This window comes from Rhinolophus sinicus, chromosome 14 (genome assembly GCF_057876585.1).
Source record: "Rhinolophus sinicus isolate RSI-liver-muscle chromosome 14, RSI-T2T, whole genome shotgun sequence".
NCBI lineage: Eukaryota > Metazoa > Chordata > Mammalia > Chiroptera > Rhinolophidae > Rhinolophus > Rhinolophus sinicus.
In genome coordinates this window covers 140,754,913-140,773,568 of record NC_142514.1, presented here as the reverse complement: position 1 = coordinate 140,773,568, position 18,656 = coordinate 140,754,913, and the positions used below count along the sequence as shown (strand labels likewise).

Here is an 18,656-nt window from a genome sequence, read left to right as displayed (position 1 = left end):
TATATACGATGTCAGAGGGACAATACGTTGGGGGAGGGGGTTATCATTTTGTGAGGGGTGAAATGTCTATTGTTTTGTACACCTGAAACTAATATTATACATTTTAAAAAAACAAAAAAAATCTAAGTTTTTAAAAAACAATCTTATCTAATATCATATATTAATAACCCCTATACAGTAAATATCTGCCACTGCTAGGAAATAATACAATCCTTTACTGTGATTTGGCTTTAAACATTTTCTTACACGAAAAATTATTTAAGAATTACCTGAAACAGAGGTAATTAGCCAAATAATATCAAGTATATTCCAATGGAATGTAAAGTAGCCTGGTGCTATTCTACAGACTCAATCCCATATACCTAACACTCAACTCATCAATTGTTTTTGTCTTTAATGAAACAAAATTACCACAGATATTAAGCCTTTATTACCTTCATAATGTTAACTAAATCTGTTTGATAGTAGCGATCCTGGTGTGCATTTGCTGCTGCTAATGTAAGAAGATAATCATTCCTTGCGTGGGTAGCTTTGGAGTTACACTCAGATCGCCGGGCTTTTAACTAAAACAAAGTAAAAAAGAAAAAAAATTAGTGCAAACTAGTATTACACTGCAAAACATAAGAGGACACCTCTGTTAGTTGGCAGTTAATGGCTCTTCAGTAAGAGTAATTGTAACCATAGAGAAACATTAATATGCATATAAAAACTATTCAACACTATTGAGTAATTAAATAAACAGTGACTAGAACTGTTATTACACATGGTAAGAGTGCTTTCAAATACTTGTTATTTATACTTAACATACAGCCACAGCTTTTTAGAGAACTTCAAATATTTTGCTGATTTTATCCGGGTAGGAAAATAAAGGTTCCCAAATTAAGTACCTAATCATTATCATCAAAGACACGGGTAAATCTGTTGGAGTTAGAAAACAGTTTTTAAAAATTCAGCACTACTAACGTGTCACAACAACTGCAGCTCACTGACAACCTGGTAGCCAAAGGCAGGTCACTAAGCTTACTTATTAAGTATTAAGTACTTATTACGTATTGAGTACTCCACAGCTTGAGGGTCCCACAGGAAAAACTCACTTGCATCTGGCCCACAATATTTGCTCAAGGTGTAAATCTGAATGAAATAAATTTTTCAAGAGTTTTTTAAAAGCCCATGGACTAACTTTCTTGGACTAAGAGTTAAAGATATAAGGTTACCTGAGCAGATAAGGTATAGAAACCTATCTGTAAAGCAATCTTGAGAAATAAGCACTGCCCAAAGCGCTGACAACTGGGTGAAAATTCCCATGAACTGAGAAGGAAAGTTTTTTCCTAAGTGAATGACTTTAAAATGCTTCTCTGAATTAATTAAAATCAATTGACCTCCACACTCAAAAAAAAAAATTTTTTTTTAAATAAGGTAAGTTTCTCAATTGTGAAATACAGTTTTCAAAAACTCACCTTTACACTTGCCTTCTGCAAACTGATTCTTGATTGAAAAAGACTAAGTTTAGATCTATAATAAAAAACAGAAAATTATGGTTAATAAAATTGTCATATTATATCATAATAAAATGATTAAATATTATAATTACTAAATTTTTAGAAAGTTGCGAGTTTCCACAACACTATTCTACAAGAGAACTAAAAAATGGAAAAGGAAGAGCTATGATTATTTTCCTTTACTACAGGAAGAATTTAGTATTATGGTGAAACAGGAAATATTGGGATAAATAAAATAAAAATATCCTGAATGACAAAAATATAATTTGACAAATCCAATACATTGGTATTTCCTAATAAATAAGAGTCATCAAGCTATCAGTTATTCCTGTATCATAACAATTACATACATTTTATTTCTCGCAAGGAAGCTTAAAGAAGCCCAGGGATAACCAACCTATGGAGGCAAAGATTGGCAGTCTTTTAGGGCCATATGCAATAGGCTGCGACAACGCCAGTAATGCAACCTACAGTATGATATTGACCAGGCTCTGGAAAGTCCTTATTTCCATTATTTCTCCTATTAAAAGTTCTTTTTGGGTGCCTGTCTATGTGCCCTCTCTACTTTTAACATAGTGTTCAGAACGTCGTGAGAAAGTCCTTGGACTCTCTGTTGCATATGATTTTTTTTCTATTTAAGCTTCTCCCAATTTGGTGTCATTATTTCCCTCAATCCCTTTCAGTATGGGAGGGGACCATAATATAACAATCAGTAGTAAACATATATTGGTATCCAAACAACTAGAGATAACCATAAAGGAGTGAGTCAACAGAAAAACGCTAAGGAACAACCAACACTCCCATGACTAGTGAATTCTGAAGCTGCAACGTTTGTCTTGGCTGCAGTGTCATGGTGATTGTCATGGGAGAATTTAAGGTATGTGCTGGCAGCTATGCCATAATATGAAGTAAAGTTGCAGACCATGAGGGACTGAAGACAGAGCAAGCCAGTTTCTGTAAAACAAATGTAAGGAGGATAGCAAAAGCAGGCTCTCATCTTTCTAAGTGAGAAACCCTCAGGGATGTATACATATGCATCCCAACTACTTCTCCACTGTTTAAAAAAATTGGGTCAAAAATATTCCTGTCATTTCTACCTCGCCACATTCATATTCATGGGGTATTTGTTTTTGTTAGACTGATATCATTTTGATCTAGAAAAACAAAGGCCACAGACTTTAAAATCTGAGAGGGCCTGTTCAGGGTTTAGAAAGACTGTGTTTGGGGTATTCTCAATTCTCCTTTTTTTCATAGTCATCATCCAAATAGTGTGAGTTGCACTTGGATGTTCCAATATAAGGTTTTAAGTTTCTGGCTTCTGCTTCATTTGTTAATCCTCATATAATTCTCGTGTGGCACTGAAGTAGGTATTAGTAATAGAATAATACTGTGCAGAACCATTAAGATATATACAAATAATGAACTATATACTACATACTCCTCTTCCTCATCTACCTTCCAAATGTTAATGTTACTTAGGGATCCAAACTTAACATCACATCTCATTTTATATATGATTTTATCCCTATAACTATCATCTGAAAGGCAACTGACCCTCAAAGTGAGAACTTTAGGCCCAAATTTTCACCTGAGAGTCAGTTATGTGACTTCTTACCAAACAGATTCACCCCATTGTTCCAAGGATTTTTCAGAACCTAACATATCCAAAATGGAGATCACCCTTCCCTTCAAACTGTATCCCCCTTCCCACTATGCTCTCTCTCAATGTTCACATCTCACCACCTGTCAAATCATCTATCAAAACTATGTCAGTTTTTCCTTCTTCTTCCTTCTGATCTCTGCTTTGAAAAAGCATACTCATTCTTCAAGACTCTGTCCAAATATCACTTCTTCTATAAAGTTCCCTTTTTCAGTAGGCAAAATTAATCAATTTTCTATGCTTATGTGCTTTCATACAACTATTGTAAATAAATTAGTTACTAGGTGAGTGACCTTAGGCACTTAATTTTTTTGAGTTTACTGTGAATAAACAAATCATAAAGTTAGTTTTAAACACATTGATTCCGGGCTTTAAACTTCTTGAGGGCACAAAATTATCTTATTCATTTCTGTACCCACAGTACCCAATATAATTATTCAATAAACAGTGAGTGAGTGGAAGATAAAGAACCATTTCTTACTCTGTAGTTGAATTAATTTTCCAGAATAGTTACACACTGAACTAAAATGTCCACTTTGCTGTATCTCCTTTGAATTTGGGCCATATTACAATAGAAGGCAGTTCCTTGCAATCGGCATCTGTGCATCAGACCCTGTCAAATCCTCACTTCTCAGGAACAGCCCTGCAGCTGTCCTCATTTTCACCCTGTGGGCCCTGGCTAAAGCAGATTTGTGTATGTTCTACAAATCTGTCAACTCTCTGTTCTAGCATCCCCGAGAGTTTTAACAAGCAAGTTCCTGAAAACCATCACAACAGGACATTCCCAATGAAGATCACCTAATCTAAAAACTCTGGGTATTATTGGGAACATGAGTTCATTCACTCTATGAAAGTACAGGAAATATTTGCATGCTCACAAAAATAAAGACGATAAACTAAATTAGAGTAATACTAAATATATTTTCCAGTAACATAAGTACTTTATGAGCATTCATTTAGCAATCCTGGGTACTAAATAAACTTTCTAGAAGTCCCTAAATTGTTACAAAATGCTTATGAGATTGCTTAATTTCTTGCAGACAAAAAACACATTAGAAGACACTTCCCAATCCTTGCTAGTCTGCAGAGGTGTTCATAGCCTTTCTGATTTCATGACTAGTTCAGACTCCTCGATTTTGCATCAGTGAGCTCACTGAATTACCATGTTTACCTGAAAATAAGACCTAGCCGGATAATCAGCTCTAATGCACCTTTTGGAGCAAAAATTAATAAAGACCCAGTCTTATTTTACTATAATATAAAGACCCTGTCTTATATTAATTTTTGCTCCAAAAGATGCATTAGAGCTGATTGTCCGGGTAGGTCTTATTTTCGGGGAAACACAGTAGTCTTAGCTCTTCTCACAGACCTCTTCAGAATCCCATTCTATAACACAGGTTTATTTTTTCTCAAAAACTTTTTATCGTTCCTTGAGTTATCATTGCAGAAATCTCTACTGCTTGTTTTATTATCTCTTTCCATTTCCAACTGCCAGTTCCTTCTTTTCCTAATTATTCTCAAAATAAAGGATTTGTAAATCACAAATACAGAAAGTAAAATTCACACAGTTGTCAAAGCATACATAGAAAAGTATATGTATTAGAATTTCACATAAGAGAAAAACTGCGCCTGGGGTGGGGTTTCTATACTGAGGTCAGTGCTCTTTTACTTGATGTGTCCATGGTCCTTCAATGGCAGGGGGAGAATCAGGATTTCCTACTACCACTGATTCAGAGTCTAGCACGAAAAAAGGATATTCAGACACCATAGCAACTTTAACGAGACCTTTGCTAGGCTTTCAATACAATGTTCATTTGTCATCTTTCCTTCTCAGAATTCAATTTAATGTGAAAACTAACTGATCAAATCTTATTTTGCTATATTAGTTTAAATAAAGGCAGCTAATATAAAAGAAAATTTTGATCTAAAGTACATAACACAGGTCAGATGAAACCAATATAACCTAAGAATGAGTCTGAATTAACAGAAAACAAAGCAGTGGCAAAAATAACATTTATTTGCATGATCACTTTTTCAGAAATGCTAAAACACATACTTTGCCTCGATGTCAGCTTTCTCTCGTACCGCATGAGCCATCTGTTCAGTCTCAAAGTACTTCTTTTTGCCTTTAGCTAAATCTTTCACTGTCTCTTGTAATTCAGTTTGGATCTTTGTCAACTGGTCCACACACTGTAAAATACAAAGTGCAATTATTACGATTTTAGTTCTCAGGCTTACAGAAATGAGTTTGTCTTAAGTGTAATTATTATGATTTTAGTTTTCAGGCTTACAGAAATGAGTTTGCACTATGCCCTCAGGATGGAAACCCAGGAGAGGGATCAGCACTTTTAGTCTCCATCAAATTGCAAATTAAGATCCAATGAATAGCTGGTACTCCAATTTCAAGTAATGTATGAAATAGTGTCACAGTTTGGGAACAACTTTGCTTTGAGAAATAACCTGAGTGTTGATGACTGAATAAGGTAGGGCATAAGAAGAGCAACAATGAAAATGCTTTAACTATTGGAGATGTCATAGCAATAAAGGCAAAAGAATAAAGCAATTCTATGTTTCTTCATAATATTAGTAAAGTCTCTATATACAAGGTGTGATCTAAAAATATGGTGAATGCTGCTGCCGAGTGCCACCCAAGGGAAAGGCAGGGATCTTCAATATGGGCAGCGGCGCACTGAACCTAGTAACAGTTTCAACTTGTTCGGTGCAGTTAGTAGGGTGTGAGCTACGGTTGAGAGAAGGTGTATTTTAAAGTGTGATGTAAATCATCCTCCATCATGACAACGCTCTGTGTCACACATCGCTTCTGGTATATGGCAATTTCTGTCAAATAAAAACATTACGGTGTGCCCTCATCCACCTTATTCACCGGATCTGGCACCGTGCGACTTCTGGCTCTTCCCCAAAGCCAAAATGACCATGAAAGGTAAATGTTTTGAATCGATTCAGGACATCGAGGCAGCCACGACAGTGTAACTAAAGACACTCATGAAAGAGGACTTCCAGAACTGCTTCAGAAAGTGGCAAGAATGATGGGATAAGTGTGTTCGAAGTGATGGGAAGTATTTTGAGGAGGAATAATGGTAATGTGTCTTTAACTGTAATAAATATTTTAATTTAAACATTCGCCGTATTTTTTTATCACACCTCATATGTTTGGGGAACTGATAGTGTGAAAGGTACTGAAGGATTCACCACTAGGAAAGAAGGAGTGAAATCTTGAGAAGTCTGACAGGATAAGCCAAGATGGAGAGAAACAAGAAACCTTGGTACTACATAATAATTATTACTCAAAACTACTCCCATCTCAACTCTTTGGATACACAAGTAATTTCCAGGAGAAGGGATAAACATAACTCAAAACAATGTTAAACAATAAACTCTTATATCATATTAGGGCCAAAGTAACTCTGCTTTGGGATCCTTCTAGATATTCAAAGAGGGATAATTTTCCTCAGTTTGAAACAAACTACTGAAAAGTTTGACGAGCCTGAGGTCAGTTCAGGGCAGCTCCCATCAGAAAACCTCTGAGCCTAGAACAGCATAGTCAGTGCTTGGTGGAGACTGACAAAACCTCAGCAAAGCAGGAAGAAATGTTGGTAAGGGACTAGCTGTGTCACGCTGAACAGTGTGGAGTACAGCAAGGACATAAGAAGAGCAGGGATAAAGCACAAATACACTCAGCCATGTGACATACAGGAGAGTTTCCCAGAAATTGTTAGGTATTAAGAAAGGGACTACTTTACAGAAGTGAGAGATCTGGAAGGTTCCCTATGGGCACATGTACTGAACACTTAGTATCAGGCTATGAATAAGGGCTTTAAAAAAGCACCTCTTTCCCACCTGCATGAAAACCGGAACTTTAGGTCTGTGTTTCAAAAGAAATCTGATGAAGACACAAAGTCAACTGTGTTATTCAGCAACATTGCATATGAAACATGATAGGCAAATGGCTCTAATTTGGGAGAAAATGCAGATGAACTACAAATATCTGGTGGAAAAGCCTTGGCTTTGGGCTTGTAATTCCTGCATCTGGATGTGAGCTTTGCAAGACCTTGGAAGCTGTCTACAGAGTTGTAATAAAAGATTTTAGTCTCCTTTAGGGCCTGTGGCTACACCTGCACATGTGAGTCTCATTCTCTCGCCCCAGACCTGTCAACTGGGGGTGTAGACTGAGGTACCATGTTTCTCCGAAAATAAGACCTAGCCACACAATCAGCTCTAATGCGTCTTTGGGAGCAAAAATTAATATAAGACCCGGTCTGACACTAGTGGAAGAACTAATTCTCCTAATGCTGGGTGCCACCCTGCTGGTTAACTGTGTCCCCTGTACCAATGCCCTTCTAAGTAAACCTCATGCCAGATGTGGCCCATGATAATCATGAGTCTGATGTTTAGTTACATTGAATGAGACTCCCTATGGGCTTTGCACAGGTACAATGCACTATGCTTAGCACTTTTATAGGTATTATCACATTTAGTGCTTGAAATGACAGTGATAAAAGTATTCATATTATTAGTTCCTTTTTAAGATGAGGAAACAGACTTAAAGAGGTTAAATAACTTATCCAAAGTCATACAGCGAGGAAGTGATGATATCATTTACCATGTAACCCATTATAGTGTGTACTCGTTTTGTGATAACCATGTTTTTAACGTCTCATATAGAGATACTTTATCCTAACATAGTAAGCTTTTAAAGAAATTGACATATAATTCACTTACCACAAAATTCACCTTTTTAAAGTGTGCAATTCAGTGGTTTTTAGTATATTTACAAGGTTGTATAACCATCACTACTATCTAATTCAAAACATATTTATCACCCTAAAAAGAAACCCACACTCATTAGCAGTCACTCCCCATTTCACCATACCCATAGCCCCTGGCAACCACTAATCTACTTTTTGTCTCTGTGAATTTCCTATTCTGGACATTTCGTATAAATGGAGTCATATAATATGTGGCCTTATACGTCTTATTTCTTTCACCTAGCATAATGTTTTCAGGGTTCATCTTTGTTATATCATGCATTAATTCTTCATTCCTTTTTATGGCTGAATAACATTTCATTGTAAAGACATACCAAAATAGTAAGCTTTTATCTTACAGAAAAATCTTTCTCCTTAATTTTTAATAGGCCTTATCACATACAAAGCTCTTGTTTAATAAATAACACCATGACAACCTGACACTCCCATAGAGAAGTGATAAACGTTCCAATAATGCTATGTTTGCAGGTGCAAAGAGTTGAGGGAGGGCTCCATGGCTACAATTAGATATTAAGAAACCAATGGGTCATGGTCTGAAAGATACAACTGTGTTTAATAGGAAAATGGGATGAATATTTAAGGAGGAGTCATGTGTAAGGCATCTATATCCAAAATGTTCATCTAAAACAATGGAACTTGGCCTCCAAAAAACTAACCAATGAAGGGAAGCCCAAGGATCCTGTGGTGATGTACATGCACTGAAAGAGTCTGCGTATTGAGTATTTTGAGAGGAAACTAAACACAATAGGTCAAAGGTTTTCCTGGGGATTGCAAACCATGTGGATAGGGTCTCATTATATCCACATAAGATGAACACCATGGGTACCTCTACATGAGCACATATACACACACACATATACACACGTGCACACACACCCACACACAGTCACTCATTCCTTATATCCTTACTCTTTGAAGAAGACATCTCTATTTAGTCCTGAAAGAGCTTATGAGGATTACTTAATTCATTTTCATCTATAAAAGGATATTAAATAAATTCCTATCTATATGTGCTACAATAGCAGATACATTTTGTGATAGTTCATATCTTTAAAAAGATTTTGGTGAAAAAAACTTTTCAGTTTGATGTAGTCCCATGTGTTTACTCTATCTTTTGTTTCCCTTGCCTGAGGAGCTATATCAAAAAAATGTTACTAAGGGTAATGTCTGCACGTTTACTTTCTATACTTTCTTCCAGGAGTTTCATGGTTTCGGGACTCACATTTAAGTCTTTAATCCATTTTGAGTTTATTCTTATATATGGCGTAAGAAGGTGATCCAGTTTCATTTTTTTGCATGTATTGCTACAGTTTTTCCAGCACCATTTATTAAACAGACTGTCTTTACCCCAATGTAAATTCCTGCTTCCTTTGTCATAGATTAAATGACCACATAGGCATGGATTTATTTCTGGGCTCTCTATTCTGTTCCATTGATCTACGTGTCTGTTTTTATACCAATACCACGCTGTTTTGATTACTATACCCTTGTAGTATGATTTGATGTCGGCTAGTATGATACCTCCCACTTTGTCCTTATATCTCAGGATTGCCGTAGCTATTCAGGGTCTTTTGTAGTTCCATATAAATTTTAGGATTACTTGTTCTAGTTCTGCAAAAAATGTCATTGGTATTTTGATAGGGATTGTGTTAAACCTGTATATTGCTTTAGGTAGTATGGACATTTTAACTATATTAATTCTTCCTATCCATGAGCATGGTATATATGTTTCCATTTATTTGTATCTTTTTTTCATTTCTCTCTTCAATGTCTTATAATTTTCTGACTACAGGTCTTTTACTTCCTTGGTTAAATTTGTTCCTAAGTATTTTATTTTATTGTTTGATGCAATTGTAAAGGGAATTGTTTTCTTAGTTTCTCTTTCTGATAGTTCGCTATTGGTACATACAAATGTAACTGATTTCTGAATATTAATTTTATATCCTGCTACTTTACTAAATTCATCTGTCAGTTCTAATAGTTTTTTGGTGGAATCAAAAATCTCATCAGAAATTCTGGTTCATTCTATTCTTACTTTCTTTTTCCTCTTTACGTAAGTATCTAAGACACTGTTTACCAAACAATATTAGAGATAGCCTATGTACACACTGATGAGATCTTTTGTGATCCTTTCTTCCCTAGCATTCAGTAAATCCACAACCAAATGTTTTTTCCACCCAAGAGAACTATTTCAAGTCAGAGTAATTTGGGTCTTCTTCAAAACAAAGTGCTCTGTACATAGCAAAATACCAAAAATATTTATTACATAAAAGTCATCGATACAGTTGTGCCTTCTTGGTAAAGTGCTTGCAGCGTATGTTTTACAAGTTAAAGATAAATGACTTCTGTGGAATGAAAAGGGAGAGGAGGGAGCTGCAATCTCCATTATGTGCACACCTTGACAAAAGAGTTGAGTGAATTAACTTGATATTTTCCATATGAGGAACCTGAGGCCCAGAAGACTTAATGTGAAACTTGCCCAAAATGATTACACCTAGTTACAAAGTGGTAGTGCAAAGAACATTGGCTATAGAATTAACTAAACTGGAATTGGAATCCCAGGTCTGCCACTTACTATGTTACATGACCTTGAGCAAATTACTAAACCTGATCATATTTTATGCCTTCTGTATTAACACTTACTGAGCATCCAACAGTACTTTGAGGTAAGAATCAATATCCTCATTTTACATATGAAGAAATGAAACTTGGTCAGGGTTGCACAACTAGCAAGGATTCGGTCTACCTGTTTCCAAAAATGGTGCCATTTACTGTTATACTATATTAGATAATGCTTCATAAAGTAGTTAGGACATTAAATGAGATAAAGTGTACAAATGAATGGCATGTAGTAGGTAAATGCCAGTTCCTCCATGATCACCCATCACCCTTAGAACTCAAGATTCTTCCCCATCTCCTGTCTTGCCCTCTAGAAAGCCAAGAGCAGGAGTGAGGAGCAGTGGTGGTGACAAAGGGTGCCTTGGGACAGGAGTTTGCTCCCCACCCCTCAAAAAACGTCATTAAACTTAATTTGCAAAGGAAAAGATTATCTAGGATTTTCTTTCCAACTTTTAAAATAAATTTCTTTTGTAGGAATCCAGTTTCCTGGGGTGGACTAAGTTACATATTTTAAAAGAAGCTTAATAATGCCTATGCTAAGAAAAACCTTGGTGTAATATATGCCCAGCTCTTCCCCAAGAGTTATAAGCACTGAGCAGACAAAGAAATGACTGTATTAGTTTACATTAAGGCTAGGGGATCATACAAAATGATAACAAATTTGGGTATTATAATTCAGATCCTAATGAAGAAATTAAAAGTATGACCTCTGAATATGACACAGAAATAGGGTAGATAGATAGATAGATAGATAGATAGATAGATAGATAGATAGATCGATAGATAGAGATAGATAGATAGACTTGCTAATAACCTGAAGACAGGACTAAAAATAAAAGTAACTTGGGTCAATAGATCAAAGACCTACAAACTAGTAGGTTCTCTGACCCAGTAGTCATGTCCTGGAAATTTATCCTGAGAAAATAACTTAAAAGAAAAAACTTAACTTTGATTGCAGATTTGGAGGTATGATTATATAAAGCAGAATACAAAATTCATTCAGAAATAAAAATAATACACATAAAAGTTATACAGAAATTGAACAATTAGGAAATGGAGAGAATGAAGAAATGGGATATCCCAAAACAAATTATCCATGTGTTAATTACAATTATTATAACTAAAAAGGTAAAAGGAGCAAAGGAATTAACTAGTCTAAGGTGAAAGAGTTGTATATACTTTTCTGTAAACCTACTTAAATATTAAATTTCGTGTGTTTAATATTTTTATTAAACTTTTAAAGATTGCATAGGATTTGAAATTAGAAAGTGGCATATTCAAGTTTGTGCTCTGTTATTTACTACGTAAGTCTCTTCAACAGTTTGAAATTCAGTTTCATCATCTGTAAAATAATAATATTTACATACTTAACAGGTTGCTATGAAAATCAAATGAGATATAATGGATGTGTTAGCAGCTTACAAATGCTAACAAGTTATACAAATTTGAATCACAATTATTAGATAAACTCTAATATAAATGAGAAAGTTATGGACAAAAGCACGGCTAATTAAGCATAAGAATAACAGATGTTAATTGGAATTATTGTGATCCTTTTGCAATATATACAAATATTGAATCATTATGCTATACACCTGAAATTAATATAATGCTATCTCAATTATACCTCAATAAAAAAATGGTAAAAGGATTATATGTGTCTCTTGTTTTGATTTATGCAAATGTCAATATACAGAAAATGATTTGGAAATGATTTAGAAAAAGCTATAATTTTCATTAGAATCTCCACAATGGTCAGACCCTTTATAATTGTAACGCATGTGGATTTGTCCCCAAAAATTATAAAATAAAATTACCAAAATAGAGAAAATTTAAAAAAGAACATGAACATTAAATGTTATAGAGGGATACTTTTAAGTCAAAATTGGTTGTGATCATGACAGAACCAGTTGTTTCACACTACCTTCCTATAGCCTGGAAACTGTGTAAGTTAGACAAAACAGATGTTTTAAAACTGCCAGCATTAATAAACAGCACACTAGACTCAGGGACAATGATATCTATCTGGGCGAGGGTAAGCTCTATATTCAACTTGTCTTTTTTTCCTTAGGGCATTAAGGGAATCGTGGCACAAAGAAATAGTATATAAACAGAAAGTGGCATTCTTACTAGATTATGGAAACTGAGGACGGAATTTAAGGATGCCAAAAGAATAGGAACTTGAGAGGCTAAGATCTGGAAAGGATACTACAGAGAAGCAACCTCAAAAATCTGCATGCAATTTCCCCGAGTCATCAGTTGACTTCTAAATGGCATGTGTTGGGTGAAACTCTAAGAAATCCAGTAAAGAACAGTAGCTGAAAGGCTAATGAGCTGATCAGTGATCAATCAGAACAGTTACATGACTTTGAAAAGACAGAGGTAGGAGTTCAAGGCTTGTCAAAGTAGAAGGGCTTTTTTTGGTAAGCACCACACTTTCAGTTAAGACTCTAGGATAAGGACAAAAGTGAAAACAACCAGCCTTAAAAAATCCTAAAACCAGACCCTAACGGGATCCAGGTGATCTGCTAGTATTCCACCTGCCTGTCAGAAAACTTACTTCTCTTTGGAAACAGAAAAATATTCCAGAGCCTCTACAATTTTTATCCATAATATCTAGCATTAAGAGGCACCCTAAAACAGTAGATCCAAATAACCAAAAACCAAGAAAACAGTAAATGATAAAAAGAGACCTACAGTGATTCAGATAGTTGAATTATGAAATACAGATTAGGACTAACATATTTAAGAAGATAAAGGAAAAACATGGAGACTTGCACCAGAAACAAAGAATCTGTTTTAAAAAATCAAATGTAAATTATAGAACTGAAAAGTACATTAATTTCCCAACAGACAAGTTTTAAAGCAGATCAGAATTCGCAGAACAGAGTATTAATAAACTGCAAGATACTAGAGGGAAATATTTAGATTGGAATACAGAGAGAAAAAAGGGTAGAAATACAAAATCCAGGAAAATTGCAAAAGATATATGGACAGAGTCAAAAAGTCTAATAGCAGAAAAGTCATAATGGTGAGGTAAATGGAATTAGACTGTTGGAAAGTTTTCATACTGTTCATGAGGTGGTAAAATACTAATTCAAGGTACACTGCAATAAGTCAGGGAGGCAAATTGGTATCTCTAACGTATTTACTAAAAGAATAATAGAAGATTATAAAATTTAAAAGATAATAGTGGAGGAAAAATTGATAATAAAAAAACTGTAAGATTGTTCAACATCACTTATCATCAGGGAAATGTAAATCAAAACCACCATGAGATACTACCTCACATCTGCTAGGACAGTTATTTAAAAAATAAAGAAAGACAATTAAGTGTTGGCAAGGTGGTGGAGAAACTAGAAACCTTGTGCACTGTTGGTGGGAATGAAAAACGTGCTGCTATGGAAAACAGTATGGTGTTTCCTGAAAAAATTAAAAATAGAAGTACCATATGATCCAGCAATCCCACTTCTTGGTATTTATCCAGAAGAACTGAAATCAGTACCTCAAAGATATAGTAGCACCCCCATGCTCACTGCAGCTCTAATCACAAAAACCAAAATGTCCATCATCAAATGAATGTATAAAAAAATGTGGCATATACATACAATGAAATATTATTCAGCCTTAAAAAAGGAAAGCGTACAATATGCAACAAGATGGAAGAAGCTAGAGGAAATTATGCTGTGAAATGAGCCAGTCACAGGACAAATACTGAATGATTCCACTTACATGATCTAAAATAGTCAATTTACGGAAGCAAAGAAGAGAAACGTGGTTGGGGGAACTGAGGGAAGAGGAAAGAGGGAGTTGCCAATCAACAAGTATACAAAATTTCAGTTATGCATAATAAGTAAGTTCTAGAGATCAGCTATACAACATTGTGCCTATAGGCAATCTTGTATTATATACTTAAAAATCTGTTAAGAGGATAGATCTCATGTTAAAAGTTCTTATCACAATAAAATATTTTTTAAAAGAAAAGATTAATGCAAAAGAAGTCCAAAAAGGGGGGTGGAGTTAGAGAAGAAAAGGAAAAAGAATAGATGGTTTATTGATCCTGTATGGAATTAGTGTGTCGTAAAGTGTAGGAAGTACAATTGGAGAAGCCAGCTATAGTGGCCACCTGTTGCTCTCGCTTGCTCTGTTTCTATTTCCCTTGCGTTTTCTTTGGGAACCCATCTGAATTTTCCTTTTGGAGAATCTCTTTCCCCATTTTCAGTCCATGTAGTTTTCATGAGGACTGTAATCCCTTACTTCGGGGATTGGGGGAATCTTGTGACCCAAGATAATCCAATGAGCTTCAATTCTGGTAGTTTTGTAGGAACTTTTGGGAAAATGGAAAATGTGGGATAACTACCTGTAAAAATAATTTGTAAATCTGGCACTTTGGGGGCCACCAAATGGAGAGTTGCTAATGAATGAAGCCATTGGGGAGAGCTGATGGATGGGAAGAAAAACTGAATTCAAATACCATTATTTGAGCACCTGGATCCACTCCTGCCTAGATTCCGTCCGTGCTAAAATTGCTAAGCTAACACATTCTCTTCTTGGCTTAAACCAGTTTCAAGTGTGGGTTTGTGTCATTTGTAACCTCAGAGTACTGACAGGTATGCCCAATATGTACTTACTGTTTAACAATTGCTTAGATGGAACAAACACCATCATCAACTATAATATAAAACAAATTAATTCACAGATGTGAGGGCTTGTCAAATCTCACCAAACGTTCTTTGCTCAGGAATGTTGGTCAAATACAGGTGAGAGACTATTCCACCAACGAAAGAAAAAAGTACAAGTGGTAAACTCTTTCAAAATATTCTGATATTGAGAAAGGTAGAACATTCCAGTAATTCAGTTAGATTTGGTGAATGCATTGGGTATTTGAAATGCAGTATTTCATCCCAGTTACGAAGTTACACTAGTATTAATTCTCTGTCCCTATCACCTACCCTCTCTCAGCTAGCACAGATGGGGACACACACACACACACACACAATTATTTTCTTCCAAAAAGAAAGCATTGTTTGGTGAGTGGTCACACAGTTTATTCACAATGTTTGTTTTGAAAGAGGTATTTGCTCAAAGATAAAACAAAGGTATTCTTACACAAATATGTTAAAACCAACCGATATATGAGTGCTTGAAAGAGATTAAAATTTTATATTGGCAATATACATGTAACAAACATACTGATATCATGCTACTGAAATCACCTTTGGCAAACAAGATTAGTTTTTATTGGGTGGGGGGAGTTTTATCCGTAAAAAAAAATTCTGAAAATCTAAATTATAATTAGAATCAAACTACTAGATGACTTCTGAAATATTATTTCTTTAATTACACCTTAATATTTTCTAAAATATTAATACTTCCATAAGAAAAATTAATTACTTATTAGGTATCATGATAATCTCTATTTTTGTAACTTTATTTCCAAAAAGAACAATTCAATCACCCACTTTCAATAGCAAGCTTTCATAAAAAATCACATTTAGTAATGATGTTTCTGTGAATTTTTAACTTCTGCATAATCAAATATATCTTCTTGAAAACTTTTACTTTTACATAACCTTATCATTAAATTTTACAGTATATCATTTTTGGTAATAAATTTGCTGTATTTCATCAAAATGTGTCAACTTCCTTTAAATTATTACGCAAAATGACTCAAGTTGAAGCTAACATGATTTTTTTCAAGACTTAGCGAGATTAATAACATTGTAACTATTTTAATATATACCAAACTATACCAATAGTAGGAAACTAAGTAGATCTATTTACTTGAGTTATGCTGAAAATTGGTATTTGTTAAGAAGACTTTATAGAGCTTTCAGAATGTCCACAGATTGAAATTACACTCACCTTTGTCAGTTAATAAAACAGTAGTTAGACGGAACATTTTGAAATCAGAAAATCCATGTTTAAATCAAAAACATTTGTAACCATATAGGAAAACTCCAAGTGTTAAATGCCATTTAAGATAATCTTGCAGATTACAAATGTAGCACTAAGGTATTAAAATGCACATAAGAACAAACAGAAACAATACCCTTTTAAGTTGCTGTTCTTTTAAGCTTCTCACTGTCCTTGCAGGCTCAGAAATGAAGTTCTTATAGTTTTCACATATATTGATCCGAGACTGGGCTACCTGCATTGTTCCCTCGAGAAAAGATTTCCAAACAGGATACATGCTCCTAAATTCAAAGAGGAACATAAAAGTATTAGGCAGGGAAAAGAAAGAAAACGTTTGCTAACCTTTTTTGCTCACCGGCTAACACTGACAAATAGAACGAATGTTGTCTTTATTGTTAAAAGTGTACTTATACTGGTTTACAGGTAGCAATATTTTTACAACACAAAAGTAGAACGACAACATATACTCTATTCCTCTATCACTCAGCAATTGGCTGTTTTGATTTATTAGCTATTCGGTTAATGGAGTAAAGTGATACAAGGATTACAATTCTAGACAAAGCTAAGACTATAAAAATCAGTGAATAATTCAGACTGCCCAGGACTTTCACTGTCTCAGGGTCATCATTATGAACATCAAGTATCATTATTTCATTAAGGTATTTTGTTAATTTACAGATGAGATAACTGAGGCTCAGAGAGATTTAGAGAATCATTCTAGATCACACAAGAATGTGGCAGTACTGAGGTAGAGATGAAGGTTGGACACCTCTCAAGCACATTCTCTTTGAACTATATCATATTACTCTCTTACATAAACTGATGTGGCTGAGGACAACTGCTTATGTGCTGGAGAAATCTATTTGTCTGACAAAAGTCTATGGTATCATTGCTCTACATCTGTTTCTCTGTCATAATAATGCTTAGCCAGCATCGCATTGTGGCTTGGAGTCATTCCAAGCAAGTCCCATCACCTCTGCTTGATAAATGTGCTCAGCAATCTCTTGGTAAAGTCAAAGAATTATTCATCTTTGCTCTTTTGCAACCAATTCCTTTTCAAACTTTCTCTTCTACTTTGCTAAATGCCTTAGCCAGTTCTAGCATGCCACTATACTAGTTATAAACACATTTTATAACATCATCACAATGGATTGTGTTTTGTTTTTTAAAATGAGATACTTGCACTTATAGAGTATAATATTCATCTCCTGAGATTTCCTTTCTCGTGTCACTTGGATTTTCTACTATAGCAATGTATAGGACCTTGTGCTACATAAAATGCTAGCTTTGGGTCAATGGACGACAGTATAAAAACAAAAACATAACAACCAAAAAAAAAAAAAAAATTAACTGTGTCCCCATCCTACTTAGGACTAAAAAAACTTGAAACTGCATTTCGCAACCAAAGAAATGATTACTTTGTGTAAAGAATTAGTTTGTGTAATATTCAAATGAGTCAGTTTAGATGGAAATATTCATTTATTTAAGCAAAGGTATATCACCTTCTCTTTGGAAAAAAAGATTCAGTATGGTGTGCCAGACAAAGTGTCAGCATAAAAGCAATGATGGACTTAAGAACAGCAAAATTAATGTCCTCCCTGGTCTTACTGCATGACAACAAAGGAACCTAGGATGTAAACTCATACAGGTCCTCCTAAGCAGCCCAAATAACTGATTTTTTCAAAGAATGCACTGAGAAAAATCTCAGTACTATACTTCGTAAACTATTAATTTATATTAAAACACATTTTAAAATCATAATAAAAATGAGAAAGAACCATTATGAGTTGTGAGAGGAAGGAAGAAAGGAGGGAAGGACCTCTTCATCCATGCTTTCCCCCAGGCAGCACCCTCTTCCATTTACCCCTTCACTAGAGGACTGCTGTTCATCCTTCAAATCTCAGCTTAAAGTAACTTCCTCGGGGAAGGCTTTCATGATCACAATCAAGCCCACCCACAGACTCAACCAAGTCGCCCTCCATTATTTGTTCTCATGGCTCGAGTACTTTTCCTTCAATTATAAATAGTGTTATGTAATTGTTTAAAGCCTGTCCCTCTCACTATAGTGAAAATTTCATGAAGGCAGGGGTGCACGTCTTTCTCACTATTGTATTTCTAGGGCCTAACACATGGCCAACATTTAGAAAGGTTACAATTAGTATGTGATGAATGAAA

At 34.9% G+C, this 18,656-nt stretch overlaps 1 protein-coding gene across 3 annotated transcripts in view; it reads right to left on the bottom strand.

Moving 5' to 3' along the window:
- Positions 1–18,656, bottom strand: part of FCHSD2 (FCH and double SH3 domains 2) — a 212,517-nt gene that overhangs the window by 100,997 nt on the left and 92,864 nt on the right. For all 3 annotated transcript variants that reach the window (XM_019744393.3, XM_019744394.3, XM_074335812.2), the window contains 4 exons: positions 16,618–16,762; positions 5,216–5,349; positions 1,458–1,512; positions 435–563 (listed from right to left, as the gene is read on the bottom strand). In XM_019744393.3, the coding sequence (XP_019599952.2) occupies positions 435–563; positions 1,458–1,512; positions 5,216–5,349; positions 16,618–16,762 (463 nt within the window). The remainder of the gene's footprint in view (positions 1–434; positions 564–1,457; positions 1,513–5,215; positions 5,350–16,617; positions 16,763–18,656) is intronic.